This window comes from Mizuhopecten yessoensis, unplaced genomic scaffold (assembly GCF_002113885.1).
Source record: "Mizuhopecten yessoensis strain PY_sf001 unplaced genomic scaffold, ASM211388v2 scaffold4411, whole genome shotgun sequence".
Lineage (NCBI taxonomy): Eukaryota > Metazoa > Mollusca > Bivalvia > Pectinida > Pectinidae > Mizuhopecten > Mizuhopecten yessoensis.
In genome coordinates this window covers 60,825-77,361 of record NW_018405533.1, presented here as the reverse complement: position 1 = coordinate 77,361, position 16,537 = coordinate 60,825, and the positions used below count along the sequence as shown (strand labels likewise).

The window sequence follows — 16,537 nt, the reverse complement described above, 5'->3', positions numbered from 1 at the left end:
TAGATATGACGGGCGGTGCTGGCCTACTGTGATATAATACAGAGTACTGGCCACAGGTTCCTGTAGATATGACGGGCGGTGCTGGCCTACTGTGATATAATGCAGAGTACTGGCCACAGGTTCCTTTAGATATGACGGGCGGTGCTGGCCTACTGTGATATAATACAGAGAACTGGCCACAGGTTCCTGTTTAGTTTATCTTGTCAGTGGTTATCTAGAAGAGCTCAGCAGTGTTGGTAGATCCATTGCGGTGTCGAGTATTCTAAATCGGAGATGCACTTATTTATTAAAAAACAAACTGTTGTTATGTGTTCAGTGTGGGAGATAAGAGGATTCGATAACCCGACCAGGTCTAGAGACTCTAAACATCGTTCATGATGATGTAGAAGTGTTTACAAGTCGCTTCAAATTCTGATAAAATCAGTTTACTTATCGATGTGTATTTAACGTTTCAACATCACCCTGACCTGACGTATCAACTGAAAATGTCATGTCTTGATTGATTGTTAACGTTTCATTTTGTTATGACGTCATAAACATAACACTGGACACCGCTGACTCAACCTTGGACATTCCTGTCACTACGCTTTGTACATATTTGTATGACGTGATAAAAAGTATTTTGAGGGAGAAACGAATTTTCATCGCTCCTTCTATCGAATCATCATGGTGTTATAACAGTGACGTCAAAACGAGGACAATGATAAAATGTTATGTGGAATATTAAATTGTCGTCATGTCAAACAGAAGTTTCAGACTTTTCGTTTATTTATTCATTTATTAATTTATTACTTTTTCGTAATAAAAAAATACTCTTTCAAGCATGTACCTGTAAAAGAAAGATCGGTAAGCTCCGCCCTTCTGAGTTATGAAATGAGAATAAATATCTCGGTAAAGACTCCATTCCATAAACCCTCACTGGAATTTCTCAAACTTACCCACATTATTATATTCCTTTATTATATTTCATCACATTGTCGTATAAACACCGGAAGGGTTTTAATTGGTCACGTTTTGACGTCATGATTCATGGAGATTTGTTACCGGTCGGAAATTGGAATTATGCCTGAAATATTACATCCTTGATGTTTTTAATAAAGATATGGACGACTTCAAGTATCATACCATTATGTTGATAAATCAATGTCCCAATACAGTGTTTACCATATGGGGGGAAATAACCTCGGAGCTTATACAACAATCAACTTTATTAATTTTACAACAAATATGAAACAAGTTATATCTACTTGTACCATTGTATTAATTAAACACGTATGTTGGTCCGGGGGTGTTAATGAGGGAGGAAACCGGAGGACACCACGTGGTCGGGCAGGTGATGACAAGGAGCGTATACAGGGTGCTTTCATTGTACAATGATTCCGAATATCTAAGTACAGTTTGAATTAAAACGGTATATTTTTCAATGAGAACGTGTGGCAAAGGTAATTCCGTTTTTGTAAAATAAGTTTTTTATCAGTCTATGATAACGAATAAACCCCTCTTTTTTTTTTAAAGAAAAGCTAAACGTTTCTATTACATTTTTTATCATTCATATCACAGTTCTGGTCGAATCACATTACGTTAATAGTCATGACTGGTTATCCTGTTTATCCACTTGTCGTTAGTCAATTTTCAAATTGTGAAAAAGACCCTCAGCAACATGACATTGGTAACTTTGTGTCTCTCAGAGTTAAATCGACGAAACCTGATTAATACATTACACTCATTAGGGAACACCTCTTTTTCTTTTTATATATATATATATATATATCTAGAAAAAATAAAATGAACGACCGACTAAAAAACTAGCTGCTTTCACCCTTCACAGGGCTCTTCAGGTTTATTCAAAAGAACAACGTCGTGACGTCACAATTACATGTCATCACACTACAATAGTAACGTGACGTCACGAAGTACACAAGATTGGTGGACAATTTGGCGTAAAATTTTATTGTGGCCTGTTGAGACTCGGTTTTAATATTTTTATTAGTTGGTCTTCTTTCGTTTCTCTTAAAATAGTGTCTGATGAAAATAGTTGATACAAAGGTAATACATTAAATTTATCTCCAGCACATTCAGGAATATGTTTGTTAACATGAAGATTTCGTAAAGAATCAGTTCTAGTTTGTTGTCTATGTACAGTCATACGTGTTCTGAGTTCCTTACCGGTTTGACCGATGTAAAAATCACCACATTTAATAACAATGACCGTGTTATTGACTATATATATATATTTACATTTGCATGGCATTGTCACTATATAGCCTCTTTGAAAGCTGTGTCGTTGATGGGACTTTAATTACCATGCATCCCGAGACACAATTCTTAGTGTATTATATATATAATACAACACTGACCGGAACTACAATATTCAATATAAATAAACATGACGGCTGCTGAAATATCGCTGGGCATTGTGAGATTTGACAATGTCATTGTAAATGTATGTGCAAAAGAAAATAAGAAAAAAAAACCCACACTTTTATTACAACGAAAACAAGACCAAGGTCTGCAATATCGTACAAAATGCACATCTGTTGAAATCACCAATGCCGGCAATGGAAACAATTTTAACGCTCATGCAATTTATCAAAAATATCGTTACACTGCACTGATCAACAGGGGTTCGTTACAAATGTCTGAAATACACATTCTATAGACCTACTGACATATATGTTACAGACCTACTGATATTAGCCACAGCACACATAAACATTTCAGACATTTGTAACGAACCTGTGTTCCGTCGCAAGATCACTCACTTCAAACGCTATCAGTTTCACGCGTCTCGCTTCCACGGTTCCTCAGTTTCTGACGACATGTCAAATAACGAGGGTGTTATAGAATCTACCGACTGTTGTCGGGTTCCCATACATACATACATACATACATACATGCATACATACATACATACATACATACATACATACATACATACATACATACATACATACATACATAAATTCACGCCTGGATTCTTCACAAAATGAGCAAAGAGAGCTCAGATTTCTATTGATAAACTTAAATCACCCTAAAGACATATCATACGTAATTGTATTTATACTGAATTGTGGAATAACATTGAAGTGTTTGTTAAAATTTCAAAGTACTACTTTGTTTGCCAATCACCACGCGACAAACACGCTGTTCAAACTATTTAACGAAATTTTATGGACTGTCGATAAGGCGGGCATTTTGAATTTTAAATATATATTATAAGTTAAAAGAACATAAGCGGCAGAGAAAACGGAAAATAAGTATTGAACTGGTTTTGTACGGTATTTATGATCTATTTGAATGACACAGCTTTGCAAGCAAACAAATCATAATGCGTGTTGTTTGCTTGCAAAGCTGTGTCATTCAAATAGATCATAAACACCATACAAAAACAGTTTAATGCTTAAATATATTAAGAATGGAGTGGGGGCATGCTATTTAAGCATAGCTGCAAATCAGAAACCCCGGAGACATTAATTGCATCATCGGAACAAGAGCACGGAATAAGTGTCCAAAGCAGCCTTCCCAGGACGACGCTAGCATTTCTCTAGCGGAAGTCAGGATCGCGTGAACGTTTTAAATCTTTGTAGCCCACTCCGTTGTCAGATTTAATTGACTATTGTGTTGTTTGAAAAGGTTAGAAATCAACACCCTAGACACATTATGTCTGCTGCACGTGGAAATAAAACGCTGAATTTTAGCGTGTGCCTGTGGTCTTAATTCTATAAAAACAACGAAACATTCCAGAATGACAATGACAGAAAATTTAGACTGTGCGATACTTTCTCCTGTATCATGGAGGGGCTATGTGTTTCTATAGCCGTAGTTAGTAGATGATGTATCGCATTGAGTGTAATACAGAATAGCTGTTCACACTCGTATAGTTTACAATTGTAATAACATATTGTGAAATTCAAAGGATTAAAACGGTATGAACTTAGATAGTTGTGATCATTTTGGTGAAATTCAATGGATTTTTTTTATCATACTGGCATGATTTTGGAAGTTTAAATAAAATAGTGTGAAATAAATATGTAGAATAATATTGTCAATGGATGATTAACTTATGTAACTTTGAAAGTTGTAATAAAATATTGTGAATGCATATACATATGTAAAGAACTGTTATCCTACTTATAACGAAGTCGATATGCTGGTGAAGTGTTAATTATTTTATAAATATGTAAAGAACTGTTATCCTACTTATAACGAAGTCGATTTGCTGGTGAAGTGTTAATTGTTTTATATGCTCGCCGTCCAACACATACGTAGATATATACTGCTACCGGTGACACTCAAACAGCAAAATGTACCACGTGGAATGTACGATAAAACACAGTTCGCACGGGTAGAACAAATCAGCGAGATGTGAATCTGAAACACACAGTTAGACTCATGGTTATGACGTAACATTCATAATTCAAACGCGTGGGCAGCACGATTTAATAAGCTATGATTCTCCAAACATCTGATATAATAGAGAATGTTCCTATCATAACGACACAGCCTGGAGAGATAGATCGTGTGTGGACTACGCTAGCGTGTAATAGCTCGGTGAACTTGTAGAAGTTTGGACATTTATGTGGACGCGTGGACAGTGAAATGTCTAAACGGTTACAGTTAGGACAGATAACGGAGATTATGGTGGTTTATTTAAATATCTAATTAATAGAAAAAGTAAGTAATAAAGCAGGCAAACAGGTGTTGTAAACAGTTAACTATTACCTGTTTTATTCATCGCGAGGCGCACGTCACCCGGCCGTACGTGGAGCAGGGGTTGTGTTTCATGTTTATATATTTTTAAGCAAAGATCGGTCATATTAAAAAATATATATGCACGTAGATACTAAGTACGGATATAAGACAGCGCGTGCCGAGCTCGTATCAGTAGTCGCCCCAGTCAACAGCACGGTAACTTGATAATGAACTGAATGTTTGAGTTATTCTCGTTATGAGTGGAGAGGCATAATGAACTATACCACGGATTTAACCCGAAATGTGGACAATTTTACATCCAGTAGCCTCACCATGTCTAACACCACCGTGGAGCCAATCTATGATTATCTGTACCCCTGGAGTAACGAAACCAGCCTACATTCAGACTGTGCGGTAAGATCATTTTATCATATTTCAGTAAAATAACGATTTATGCTACTAACCAACCCAGTGACATACATACCCCTCAATGTTTACCAGGGGCTGCATGCGATATCGAGTACATAGTAATGCGTGAATACACAAGGCAGTAGGTGGTTAGTTTGCGGTTAAATGATTTTAAGAATAAGTATTTACGTACAGTGTCAGGAGTATTTGGTGATATATTTTAGTCTGAAGTGTCCGCGTTGAAATTGAGGTACACGTATTTGTAAGTTGTATCCCGTACTTGGTAGAGAAGATGTACAATAATAAAATGTATTTTTTCGACTTTGTGTGGTAAGCTGTAAATTTTGAATCGTGGGCTTTCGAACTTTTTTAAAAACAAAGATCGGTCATTTTGAAAAATAAATATATGCACGTATACTTGATGAGGTACCTTTTTCGATGATACTTAGAACGGATATAAGACAGCGCGTGAATAATGGTAAGCTGTAGATTTTGTATTGTCAGCTGTCCACTTTGTATGGGCAGCTGTAGATTTTGTATTGTCAGTTGTCGACATTGTATGGTCAGCTGTAGATTTTGTGTTGTCAGTTGTTGACTTTGTATGGTAAGCTGTAGATTTTGTATGGTCAGCTGTCCACTTTGTATGGGCAGCTGCAGATTTTGTATTGTCAGTTGTCGACACTGTATGGTAAGCTGTAAATTTTGTATTGTCAGCTGTCAACTTTGTATGATAAGGTGTAGATTTTGTATTATCATTTGTCGACTTAGTATGGCAAGCTGTAGATTTTGTATCGTCAGCTGTCAACTTTGTATGGTCAGCTGTAGATTTTGTATTGTCAGTTGTTGACATTGTATGGTCAGTTGTAGATTTTGTATCGTCAGCTGTCCATTTTTTATGATAAGGTGTAGATTTTGTATTGTCAGTTGTCGACATTGTATGATAAGGTGTAGATTTTGTATTGTCATTTTCGTCATTGTATGGTCAGCTGTAGATTTTGTATCGTCAGCTGTCAACTTTGTATGATAAGGTGTAAGATTTTGTATTGTCATTTGTCGACATTGTATAGTCAGCTGTAAATTTTGTATCGTCAGCTGTCAACTTTGTATGATAAGGTGTAGATTTTGTATTGTCATTTGTCGACTTAGTATGATAAGGTGTAGATTTTGTATTTTAAGTTGTCCACTTTCTATGTTAAGCTGTACATCTTGTTTTGTCAGTTGTCGACTTCTCATGGTAATCTTTGTATTTTATAAGGAAGATTTGTCCTGTTGATATTAGGTAGGGTAGTTTTACACACTCCGTATAGCAATCAAATCTCTGGAGAATGTGCGGATACATATATTCTGTAATATTCATTTTCATTTTCTTTCTGAATTCCTTTCTTTACTTTGCTATTCGTGTGATAATTTGATTTGAGGATACCCCGTACATGTGTCCACAATATGTAAATATGTATTGGAGTTATGTTTCCGTTACGGCAATAGCATGGACAATTATTTCTTGTAAAAATTCATACATAGCGGAACATTTATGCAAAAAAAAAAAAAACCGATGGAAAACAAAACTACACAAAAGAGAATCCACAGTGATCTGAGTGTAAAACATACAATGGATCCTGGCAAAAAGTTGAATCCCAGACTAACGATCAGCAACAATTGACCTCGTTGGGATTCGAGCCTAGCCACGAGGGGAGTTAATTCTATGTATGGGAGTTGTCTAGTGCTTTGCCCGCAGAGAGACAGCGTCTCTTAAAAGAACGGAATTTGGTACAGGTTTTTACCGAGATGTTAAGCTTACTTTCTTGATGTAAAGTGTTAAATCAGTGCACATACAAATATCATAGTCGTTTAAACTTTTGTCCAAAATGTGCTCCGTGCAATGCCCTCCAAGCGGACTATAAGTTACATGTAACACTTTCTGTAACTGGCCATGCTGACCCGAGCTGTATGTGTACAATGTACGAGTTGTGACCCGAGCTACAACATACCTGTACCTCTGCTACGTGTCTGACTCAATGATAATCGTACTTGAGGTTAACATTCTCTGTACACATCGTTTGTCTGACCCGAGCTGTACATATTGTACGCAGTACAATGTGTATTTTCCGTTTTCTGTCTAAACTAAAGAAAACATATTACAAGTTTACAGTTTCTGTAGCTCGTCACTTTAATGAAAAGCTGACTAAAAGTTAGCATGTACCTCTCCATCTGTAGGACCGCACAGAATAATAATGTGCATAAACGTCAGACCATATGATAGATATTACAAGCTGCGTGCTTATTCCTTTTGACAATCAAGAGATAAAAATCGAACAATTTAAAAAAAAATGACGTGATATATATGTATGTTTATGTAGACGGTCTTGAACAGACGCCTTTTATCTGTCAAATATCAAATTCCACGTGATTTTTGTTTTGAAAATGACAACAAACAGGCTACTTCTGTCTGTACAATTTGCTAGGTGAATACTTACTATAATGATTCTCTACGCTCGACAATCGATATACATCTCTCAGACAAAATTACCTTATATGTATACAAAATAATCAACAGTCAGCAATATATCACAGCATTTTTCATTTCAATGATTTGTTAAGGATTTCATTTCCTCGCTACGGCTCTAAGATTATATGGCTGCAAATGAAAGAATCACTAGAAAGTCATTCTACAGCCCCGTCTCGCTGAAAAGTCACTTTATACATTAATGTAGCGCAGTCTCGCTGAAAAGTCACTTTATAGTGGCGTCTCAAGGAAATTCCGCTTTATAGCGCCATCTCACTGAAACATCACTTTATAAGGCCGTCTCACTGAAAAGTCACTTTATAACGCCGTCTTACTGAAAAGTCACTTTATAGCGTCGTCTCTCTGAAAAGTCACTTTATACATTTATGTAGCGCCGTCTCGCTGAACAGTCACTATATAGGGCCGTCTTAATGAAAATCACTTAATAGGGCCGCCTCAGTGAAAAATCACGTTATAGCCCGTCAGACTGAAAAGTACCTATATAACCCGTCTCATTGAAAAGTCACTTTATAGCACCGTCTCACTGAAAAGGCACTTTATAGCCCGTCAGACTGAAAAGTACCTATATAACCCGTCTCATTGAAAAGTCACGTTAATGCACCGTCTCGCTGAACAGTCACTTTATAGCGCCGTCTCATTGAAAAGTCACTTTATAGCGCCGTCTCACTGAAAAGTCACTTTATAGCGCCGTCTCACTGAAAAGTCACTTTATAGTGCTGTCTCATTGAAAAGTCACTTTATAGCGCCGTCTCACTGAAAAGTCACTTTATAGCGCCGTCAGACTGAAAAGTACCTATATAGCCCGTCTCATTGAAAAGTCACGTTATAGCACCGTCTCGCTGAACAGTCACTTTATAGCGCCGTCTCACTGAAAAGTCACTTTCTAGGGCTGTCTCACTGAAAAGTCACTTTATAGCGCCGTCTCGCTGAAATGTCGCTTTATACATTTATGTAGCGCCGTTTCGCTGAAAAGTACCTATATAGGGCCATCTTACTGAAAATCACTTTATATTGCCGTCTCAATGAAATGCCGTCTCACTGAAAGATAACGTTATAGCGTCGTCTAATTGAAAAGTCACTTGAAGGCCGTCTCGCTGAAAAGTCACTTTGTAGTGCCGGTTCATTGAAAAGTAACCTTTTAGCGCCTTCTCACTGAAAAAGTCACTGTAAAGTACCGTCTCATTGAAAAGTCACTTTAAAGCCGTCTCACTGAATAATCACTTTATAGTGCCGTCTTAATTAAAAGTCATTTAATAGCGCCGTCTTACTGAAAAGTCACTTTATAGCGCGATCTCATTTAAAAATCGCTTCAAAGCGCCGTCTCGCTGAAAAAACCCTCCTTTATAGCGCCGTCTCACTGAAAAGTCACTTTATAGCGCCGTCAGACTGAAAAGTACCTATATAGCCCGTCTCATTGAAAAGTCACGTTATAGCACCGTCTCGCTGAACAGTCACTTTATAGCGCCGTCTCACTGAAAGTCACTTTCTAGGGATTTCTCACTGAAAAGTCACTTTATAGCGCCGTCTCGCTGAAATGTCACTTTATACATTAATGTAGCGCAGTCTCGCTGAAAAGTCACTTTATAGTGGCGTCAGACTGAAAAGTACCTATATAGCCCGTCTCATTGAAAAGTCATTCTAAAATCGCTTCATAGCGCCGTCTCGCTGAAAAAACCCACCTTTATAGTGCTGTTTCAATGAAAAGTCACTTTATAAGCCTTTCCCACTGAAAAATCGCGTTATATCTATCTCTGTGTGTGTTCATGCTGTGGTTTATTTTCTGATTGTGAATTTATCTTTTGGCATATGCATCAATTATTGACTCTTGTTGAGTTGAAATACGAAAATATAAAAAACTTTATTTAAAAATAATTACAATTCAGGATTACACCTTTCTTCCAAAACGTCCTCTTTAATATTCGTCATATTCATAAATGTACGTTATTAATCTACCTATGACTTGTAAGAATATCATCCTACTTCAAAAATGAACGTCTCTTTTGAAACATAGACATACACAATGTAAAATGAATTCGATATTCAACTATAGATGCATGTTTTGAATTCCCAAAACATCGTTATCACTGAAAGTCACTTTATATGGCCGTCTCACTGAAAAGTCGCTTTATAGTGCCGTCTCACCGAAAAGTCACTTTATAACGCCGTCACATTGAAAAGTCACGTTATAACGCCGTCTCATTGAAAAGTCACTTTATACCGCGGTCTCACTGAAAAGTCCCTTTATAGGATAGGACTTTGTAGAATTCCAAAAACATCGATATTTTGTGAAACAGTCGAATGTGTTAACACACATGTATTTGTATTGCATGTGGTTATATAGTATGGACCTGAGAAAGCGATATGTCCAGGACAATACAATATCATTTTTAAGGTCCATATAACACATACTTACATATATAAAGGTTCGTAATTGCTATATCAGATAATGCATTGTTATGCTTTTATCATTAAACAAGGCGGAGCGTAAGCAAATTGTCGAGAAACATGTACTTCATTTGACAGCGAGCACTGTGTCGTTACAATTGAAATGACGTCATCAAGTAAATATAGACCTAATGTTTTGAAAAATTAGTCATAACGGGTAATTGCCGATTTCCCACTTGATTATGATTCACCCAATAAGGATGCTGGAAAAATGATACATATGTATCATCTATTATTCTAAAATGATATTTTTCACACCTCCTGATTGGCCAGAACCGTGTCATGTGATTCCCGATAAAAATGATATTGACCGTCTTCAGTTTTCCGTTGCTGTCTCCTTAGTCCTTTGTTCTTCTCGTTTCGTATTGTCATATCGACGTTGCAATACGATTGTTTCCTTGGATGGACAGTATATTGTAGGTATAATAGTTATAGTATGTCTCCGCTAGGAGCCGAACCCGGGACCACTAGTTAACTAGTCTTACATTTCACGATCGTGAGAGGCGACTAAATTTGGGATCTTATCTTATCTCTTCTTTCTAAACATTTTTCTTTTTCCTTATGTCTCCCTTGACAATGCCTCACTTTTGGCCTTTAATTGAGCGTTCGCCCCTGTGAGGAAGGGTTTGGGTTCTGTCCCCTGGCCGAGACATACCAGAGTCCGTAAAAATGATAGTTTCTACTCCTGCTTAACGCTCAGTAATTTAGGAATTGGACAACTGGTTCGCCATTTGTCAGTATAATGTGACCGGGTGGGGTGTGCTGCTGGGTGTCTTCGGCAGTATGTTTCAGTGAGGTAGCACTATAAAGTCGGCATCAGTTCCGCGCTATCACAAGGAGACAAACAAGAAACACACGCAGCCTCCCGAAATACACACGCATACACTACACACATGTATCTCGCACCCAGGGGAGGCCGTCCTTAAATGACCATAGCTGTTGATAGGTCGTTTAACTATACCAAACCAAACCAAACCAAACCAAACGCTCCTCCGGATAAGCTAAAGAGAAATATCCATAGCCGAGTCTTTCGGTAGGAAGCGGCCAGTAATTTACTTTGTACAGTTGGTGCTTGTGTCATATATGCACGTACGAGGGTCGTTCAAAAAGTAATGTCCTGATTATATATAAATGACAAACGAAGAACACCAATTTAATTTTGTATATTTCATTCCTTCGAAGTATTCACCTTTTACAACACTGCGTTTCAGCCTTCGGATCCAATGTTTGAATGCTTTCTGGTAGTCTTTTTGCGGTATGCTCTTCAGATACTGGAACATTGCATCTCCTACTGATGCACGAAACCTATAGTGACGTCCAGACAGATGTCTTTTCCGTATTGGGAACCATAAAAAGTCACACGGGGGTAGATCTGGGGAATAGGGTGGGTGCGGTAACACAACAACTTTTTGTATCTCCCAAAACTCTTTGACCAACTTTGATTTGTGTGCTGGAGCATTGTCATGTAGCAAACGAATACCACGTATCCCTGTTCTTGGTCTCTTCTTGTGATAGAATTTCTTCACTTTCTTCAATACAATGTATTTATACACACTGCCCGTTATACTCCTGCCTTTTGGGATAGCTATCTTGGCAACTACACCATTCGAATTGAAGAACACAGCATAGAAAACCTTCTTTGTCCTTTGGCAACGCTTTGCAATTACGGGTCTCTTTCCATTTCGGGTAAGCCATACTTTATTATTAATTTGTCTTTCGGGTTCAAAATAGTGAACCCATGTCTGATCACCTGTTACAATTTCAGCAAGTCGACGCTGGTTGCAATGTTGATACGTTTTCAACAAGTTCTTTGCTATTGAAACACGTATACACAGTTGTTCTTGTGTCAATAAATGCGGTATCCATCTTGCAGAAATCTTTCTATATCCCATTTTCCCCCCAGAATGGAATGAACGGACCCCGTTGAAATACCTACACTTCTTGCTATTTGTTTTACTCTCAATCTACCTTCCTCGGTTACTTATGTCTTAATTTTGGATATTTTTGTTAAGTTAGATGATGTCTTTGGCCTTTCAGAACGAACGTAGTCGCTGATATCTTCTAACCCTTTGCGAAATTTTGATAACCATCGGGAAATCGATATATATGATAGGTTAGAGTCTCCATAAACTTCACACATTTCATGAATAGTATCCTTTGGTGATTTTCCGAGTTTTGCACACGCTTTCATAAAGCTTCTCATTTCAGTCAAATTTTAACTTTTTTTGCCTGTCATTTTGTATAGAGTGTATCGAGTACAGGGTCCTGAAACGTACCCTAAACAGTCAAAACTGCACCAAATATTATCGGGTCTATTGTCACGTGTTGTGTATACATTCACCTACCCGTGAATCGATTGCAAGTCACGCCTGAACGCATTTATCTACGGTATCGCAGTGAGGACAATACTTTTTGAACGGCCCTCGTACATTACCCTATTCTGTAACACATGTATACAGTTTATATGACGCGACTTGTGGTCTGTACGTAGATGGGTTTTAATGCCCTCTGTGTGATGTACATGTACCACATTCCTATTACAAATCCGTCACACCAGGATGTTCCTTTAACCACATACACTTAAATCTCGTTCCGCTCTTATGAAATAACACGTTAGCTATTGAGTAATTTATGTATGTAGGTCGTTCACAATGCCTAATGGTACCGCTTACCGTGTTTATTTGGCAATCAATTATTTACCACGTAACTCCCGTATTACATTTTACTTGAAAGCTCCCTTCGATCTCTTCCATACATTTGCCGGCTAATTTCTGTTATTTTTTTCATGAATGGATTTAGGTGTGTTTAGGACCTTAACGGTTTGTTAACCTCGAACTCTTTGAATCTATTCCCGGAGTGTTGAGGAATGTCCTGTGTGGTTTTTGTAATACACGGTATGGCATTCGTTTCTTACACAAAAATATTTGTTTGGTGTCTGTAAATACATACGTACTATCAAATCGGAACACCTTGCCCCGATTAATTAATCAAAGGTTTGCAATCGGAACACCTCGCCCCGATTCAAATAGTCTGTCGAGGTGTTCCGCACTCCCGCACAACAACCGCAAAGCTTCAATGCACAACGACAAAATATTCCCCATTGCCAATACCAAACATCAGCGATAACTAACAAAACGCCAGAAGGTGTCATCACAACGCCAACCCATCAACACAAAAAACCGAATATAACACAACGTTGAAATATAACAAGTACCACAGCCTGAACACACAACAACAGAACATATATCAGCTTCAACACACAGCAAAGGAACAAACCACAGCCTCAACACTCAGCAACAACATATATCAGCTTCAACACACAGCAAAAGAACAAACCACAGCCTCAACACTCAGCAACAACATATATCATAGCATCAACACATAGCAACAACATATACCATAGCATCAACACATAGCAACAACATATACCACAGCCTCAACACTCAGCAACAACATATACCATAGCATCAACACACAGCAACAACATATACCATAGCATCAACACTAAGCAACAACATATACCATAGCATCAACACTAAGCAACAACATATACCATAGCATCAACACATAGCAACAACATATACCACAGCCTCAACACTCAGCAACAACATATACCACAGCGTCAGCACACAACAGCAAAACATACCACAGCGTCAGCACACAGCAAAACATCTTATAGCGTCAACATCAAAGAACATAATCACAGCCACACCGTATTGGTTTAAAAATTGAAAATGTATCTATGTGATGTCACCGCTTTATCTTGGTTCAAAATTTAACAAGTGGTAGGTACCATCAGAAGGTATTCCTTTCAGGACTTTTATCTGAGGCCAAGAAGTAACCCACGGGTACCTCAGGGAGCAATCATTGGTGACAGCTGTTGATAACTGCTTCCGGAACAGAAATGTACGCATGAGCCTTAACACTGTCTGGTCCTGGTAAAACAGTTGATATTGTCAGAGTAAAATAAAAAGATAAAAGTGGAGGCTGGTGTTCTGACTTTAAATTGTTGTTAATGTAGATAAGACAAAATGTATGCTTTTAACAACTAAACAGAGGCGCTATAAACTTGGTGAAGATAAACTCAATCTGATTCCTAACAATCAAGAAAGACAACTGGTAGAAAGTGAAAATCTTCTGTTAGTAAATTTAGACCAGCACTCGTCTTTTGAGAACATGTAAATTTCATTGTTACAAAAGTAAACAGTGTAATTGGGCTACTGAAGCGTTATGTAAAATAAACAACATCGTGTAGCACGCCTTATTTTAAATGTTCTATTTGAGACTACATCGAAAGAAATGTTTTCTATGTTAAAATGAATGCCTATAGAACTGTATATACACATTTATATTGATTAAAGAAAGGCGTTAATGACATTTAATCTGTAAACGGACTTACTGCTGATATTTATGTTATCCTGTTAATCATGTAAACGGTGTCTATTCCAGAGTTATTCGACTGTCAGAACAGAATATGTTGTACATTTCAAAACGCAAGACAACCTGTTTTCTAGTCACTTTGTTTTATCAAATTTTCCAATTGTCAAACCTCCAAATATTGTGGCATTGTCACCATCTTTCAACACTTTCAAGCATAGATTAACTACACACTATTTTGATTCATACTTTCATATGAAGAAAACAGCTTTTGATTTATGCTATATTAGCGTATATCATGACATTTTTATTTATTTTTTGTCCTCCAGTATGTATGTTTGGCTCCGGCCCTTTAACTATTATCAGACATAAAGCATGAGATTTATGCTTTCCGTAGTTTATTATGTAATATTATTAGCAATTCCATAACTTTTACTTCAGGTGTCATTTAATATATATTGCTATGCTTTAGAAATAGTATGTAAAACTAACCTTTTTAACTGGAACAGAAAGAAGGACAATCTGAAACTGCATATAAACCATCTAAAACAGACAGCCAAACCACGTGATCGAGTTGGCAAGCGTCTTTTGTATCAATGTTTGTGATTGAAGACTGTTTTTTTTTTGTTTTTGTTTTATATAATTGAATGACCAATGAACAGTTTTATGTCATCTTGACCCAAACAGCACTGTCGAAAAAGACGTTCACCAAATAGGAGCATATTGACTAAACCAGTTATTGTCGAGAAAGTTCTAATATTTTACCGACTTTTTATCAAAAATGTGTCGCGTTCGTCTTTTAAGAATGTGTTAAGTGGGTGACTTTTAAGAATGTGTTAAGTGGGTGACTTTTAAGAATATGTTAAGTGGATGACTTTTAAGAATGTGTCGCGTTCGTCTTTTAAGAATGTGTTAAGTGGGTGACTTTTAAGAATATGTTAAGTGGGTGACTTTTAAGAATGTGTTAAGTGAGTGACTTTTAAGAATGTGTTAAATAGGTGACTTTTAAGAATGTGTTAAATGGGTGACGTTTAAGAATGTGTTAAGTGGGGGACTTTTAAGAATGAGTTAAGTGGGTGACTTTTAAGAATATGTTAAGTGGGTGACTTTTATGAATAAGATAAGTGGGTGACTTTTCAGAATGTGTTAAGTGAGTGACTTGTAAGAATATGTTAAGTGGATGACTTTTATGAATGAGTTAAGCGGGTGACTTTTAAGGATGTGTTAAGTGAGTGACTTGTAAGAATATGTTAAGCGGGTGACTTTTAAGGATGTGTTAAGTGAGTCACTTTTAAGAATGTGTCGCGTTCGTCTTTTAAGAATGTGTTAAATAGGAGACTTTTAAGAATATGTTTGGTGGGTGACTTTTATGAATGAGTCAAGTGGGTGACTTTTCAGAATGTGTTTAGTGGGTGACTTTTATGAATGAGTCAAGTGGGTGACTTTTAAAAATATGTTAAGTGGGTGCCTTTTAAGAATGTGTTAAATAGGTGACTTTTGAGAATGTGTTAAATGGGTGACTTTTAAGATTGTGTTAAGTGAGGGACTTTTAAGAATATGATTAGTGGGTGACTTTTATTAATGAGTTAAGTGGGTCACCTTTAAGAATATGTTACGTGGGTGACTTTTAAAAATATGTTAAGTGGGGGACTTTTAAGAAGGAGTTAAGTGGGTGACTCTTAAGCATATGTTAAGTGGGTGACTTTTAAGAATATGTTAAGTGGGTGACTTTTCAGAATGTGTTAAGTGGGTGACTTTTAAGAATATGTTAAGTGGGTGACTTTTAAGAATGTGTTAAGTGAGTGACTTTTAAGAATGTGTTAAATAGGTGACTTTTAAGAATGTGTTAAATGTGTGACGTTTAAGAATGTGTTAAGTGGGTGACTTTTAAGAATGAGTTAAGTGGGTGACTTTTAAGAATATGTTAAGTGGGTGACTTTTACGAATATGTTAAGTGGGTGACTTTTAAGAATATGTTAAAGGGGTGACTTTTAAGAATATGTTAAGTGGGTGACTTTTATGAATGAGTTAAGTGGGTGACTTTTAAGAATGAGTTAAGTGGGTGACTTTTAAGAATATGTTAAGTGTGTG

General features: G+C 37.0%; 1 protein-coding gene across 4 annotated transcripts in view; it reads left to right on the top strand.

The window, feature by feature from the left end:
* The first annotated feature begins 4,306 nt into the window (after positions 1 to 4,306).
* Positions 4,307 to 16,537, top strand: part of LOC110448973 (cardioacceleratory peptide receptor-like) — a 65,576-nt gene continuing 53,345 nt past the window's right edge. For 2 of the 4 annotated variants that reach the window (XR_002462804.1, XM_021495515.1), the window contains exon 1: positions 4,309 to 5,106. Coding sequence is in view for 3 of the 4 variants with exons in the window: in XM_021495515.1 (XP_021351190.1) it covers positions 4,966 to 5,106 (141 nt within the window). In the remaining variant the exon portion in view is untranslated. Of the gene's footprint in view, positions 5,107 to 16,537 lie in introns of all 4 variants that reach the window. The other 2 variants (XM_021495516.1, XM_021495517.1) reach the window with 2 other exon arrangements.